Source organism: Eimeria mitis, genomic scaffold (genome assembly GCF_000499745.2).
Source record: "Eimeria mitis Houghton genomic scaffold, Emh_scaff2164, whole genome shotgun sequence".
NCBI lineage: Eukaryota > Apicomplexa > Conoidasida > Eucoccidiorida > Eimeriidae > Eimeria > Eimeria mitis.
Window position 1 is genome coordinate 6,274 of NW_013570490.1, and position 263 is coordinate 6,536.

The 263-nt window shown below is 60.5% G+C and overlaps 1 protein-coding gene across 1 annotated transcript in view; it reads right to left on the reverse strand.

The window, feature by feature from the left end:
* The window catches only part of EMH_0049640 (phospholipid-transporting ATPase, P-type, putative), a gene marked incomplete at both ends in the record, with an annotated part of 3,900 nt that overhangs the window by 2,663 nt on the left and 974 nt on the right, over positions 1-263 (reverse strand). The window contains one exon of the mRNA XM_013496553.1: positions 117-261. Within this exon, the coding sequence (XP_013352007.1) occupies positions 117-261 (145 nt within the window). The remainder of the gene's footprint in view (positions 1-116; positions 262-263) is intronic.

A 263-nucleotide genomic window follows, 5' to 3' on the forward strand; every position in this document is an offset into this window, starting at 1 on the left:
GAAATTGGGGTGTATATGCAGCTGCAACACACCTCCGGGCAGAGGCCCCCGGGGGCCCTCAGCAGGGGGGCCTCCTCCCCCCCCCCCTCAACATCAATACGAAAAGATTCACGAACAGGATGCATCATCTTTGCTGCTGCTGCTGCTGCTGCTGCTGCTGCTGCTGCTGTTGCTGCTCTTGCTGCTGCTGTTCCTGCTTCTGCTGCTGCTGCTGCTGCTGCTGCCGCTGCTGCTGCTGCTTCTGAATGTGCTGCTGGTGTTGC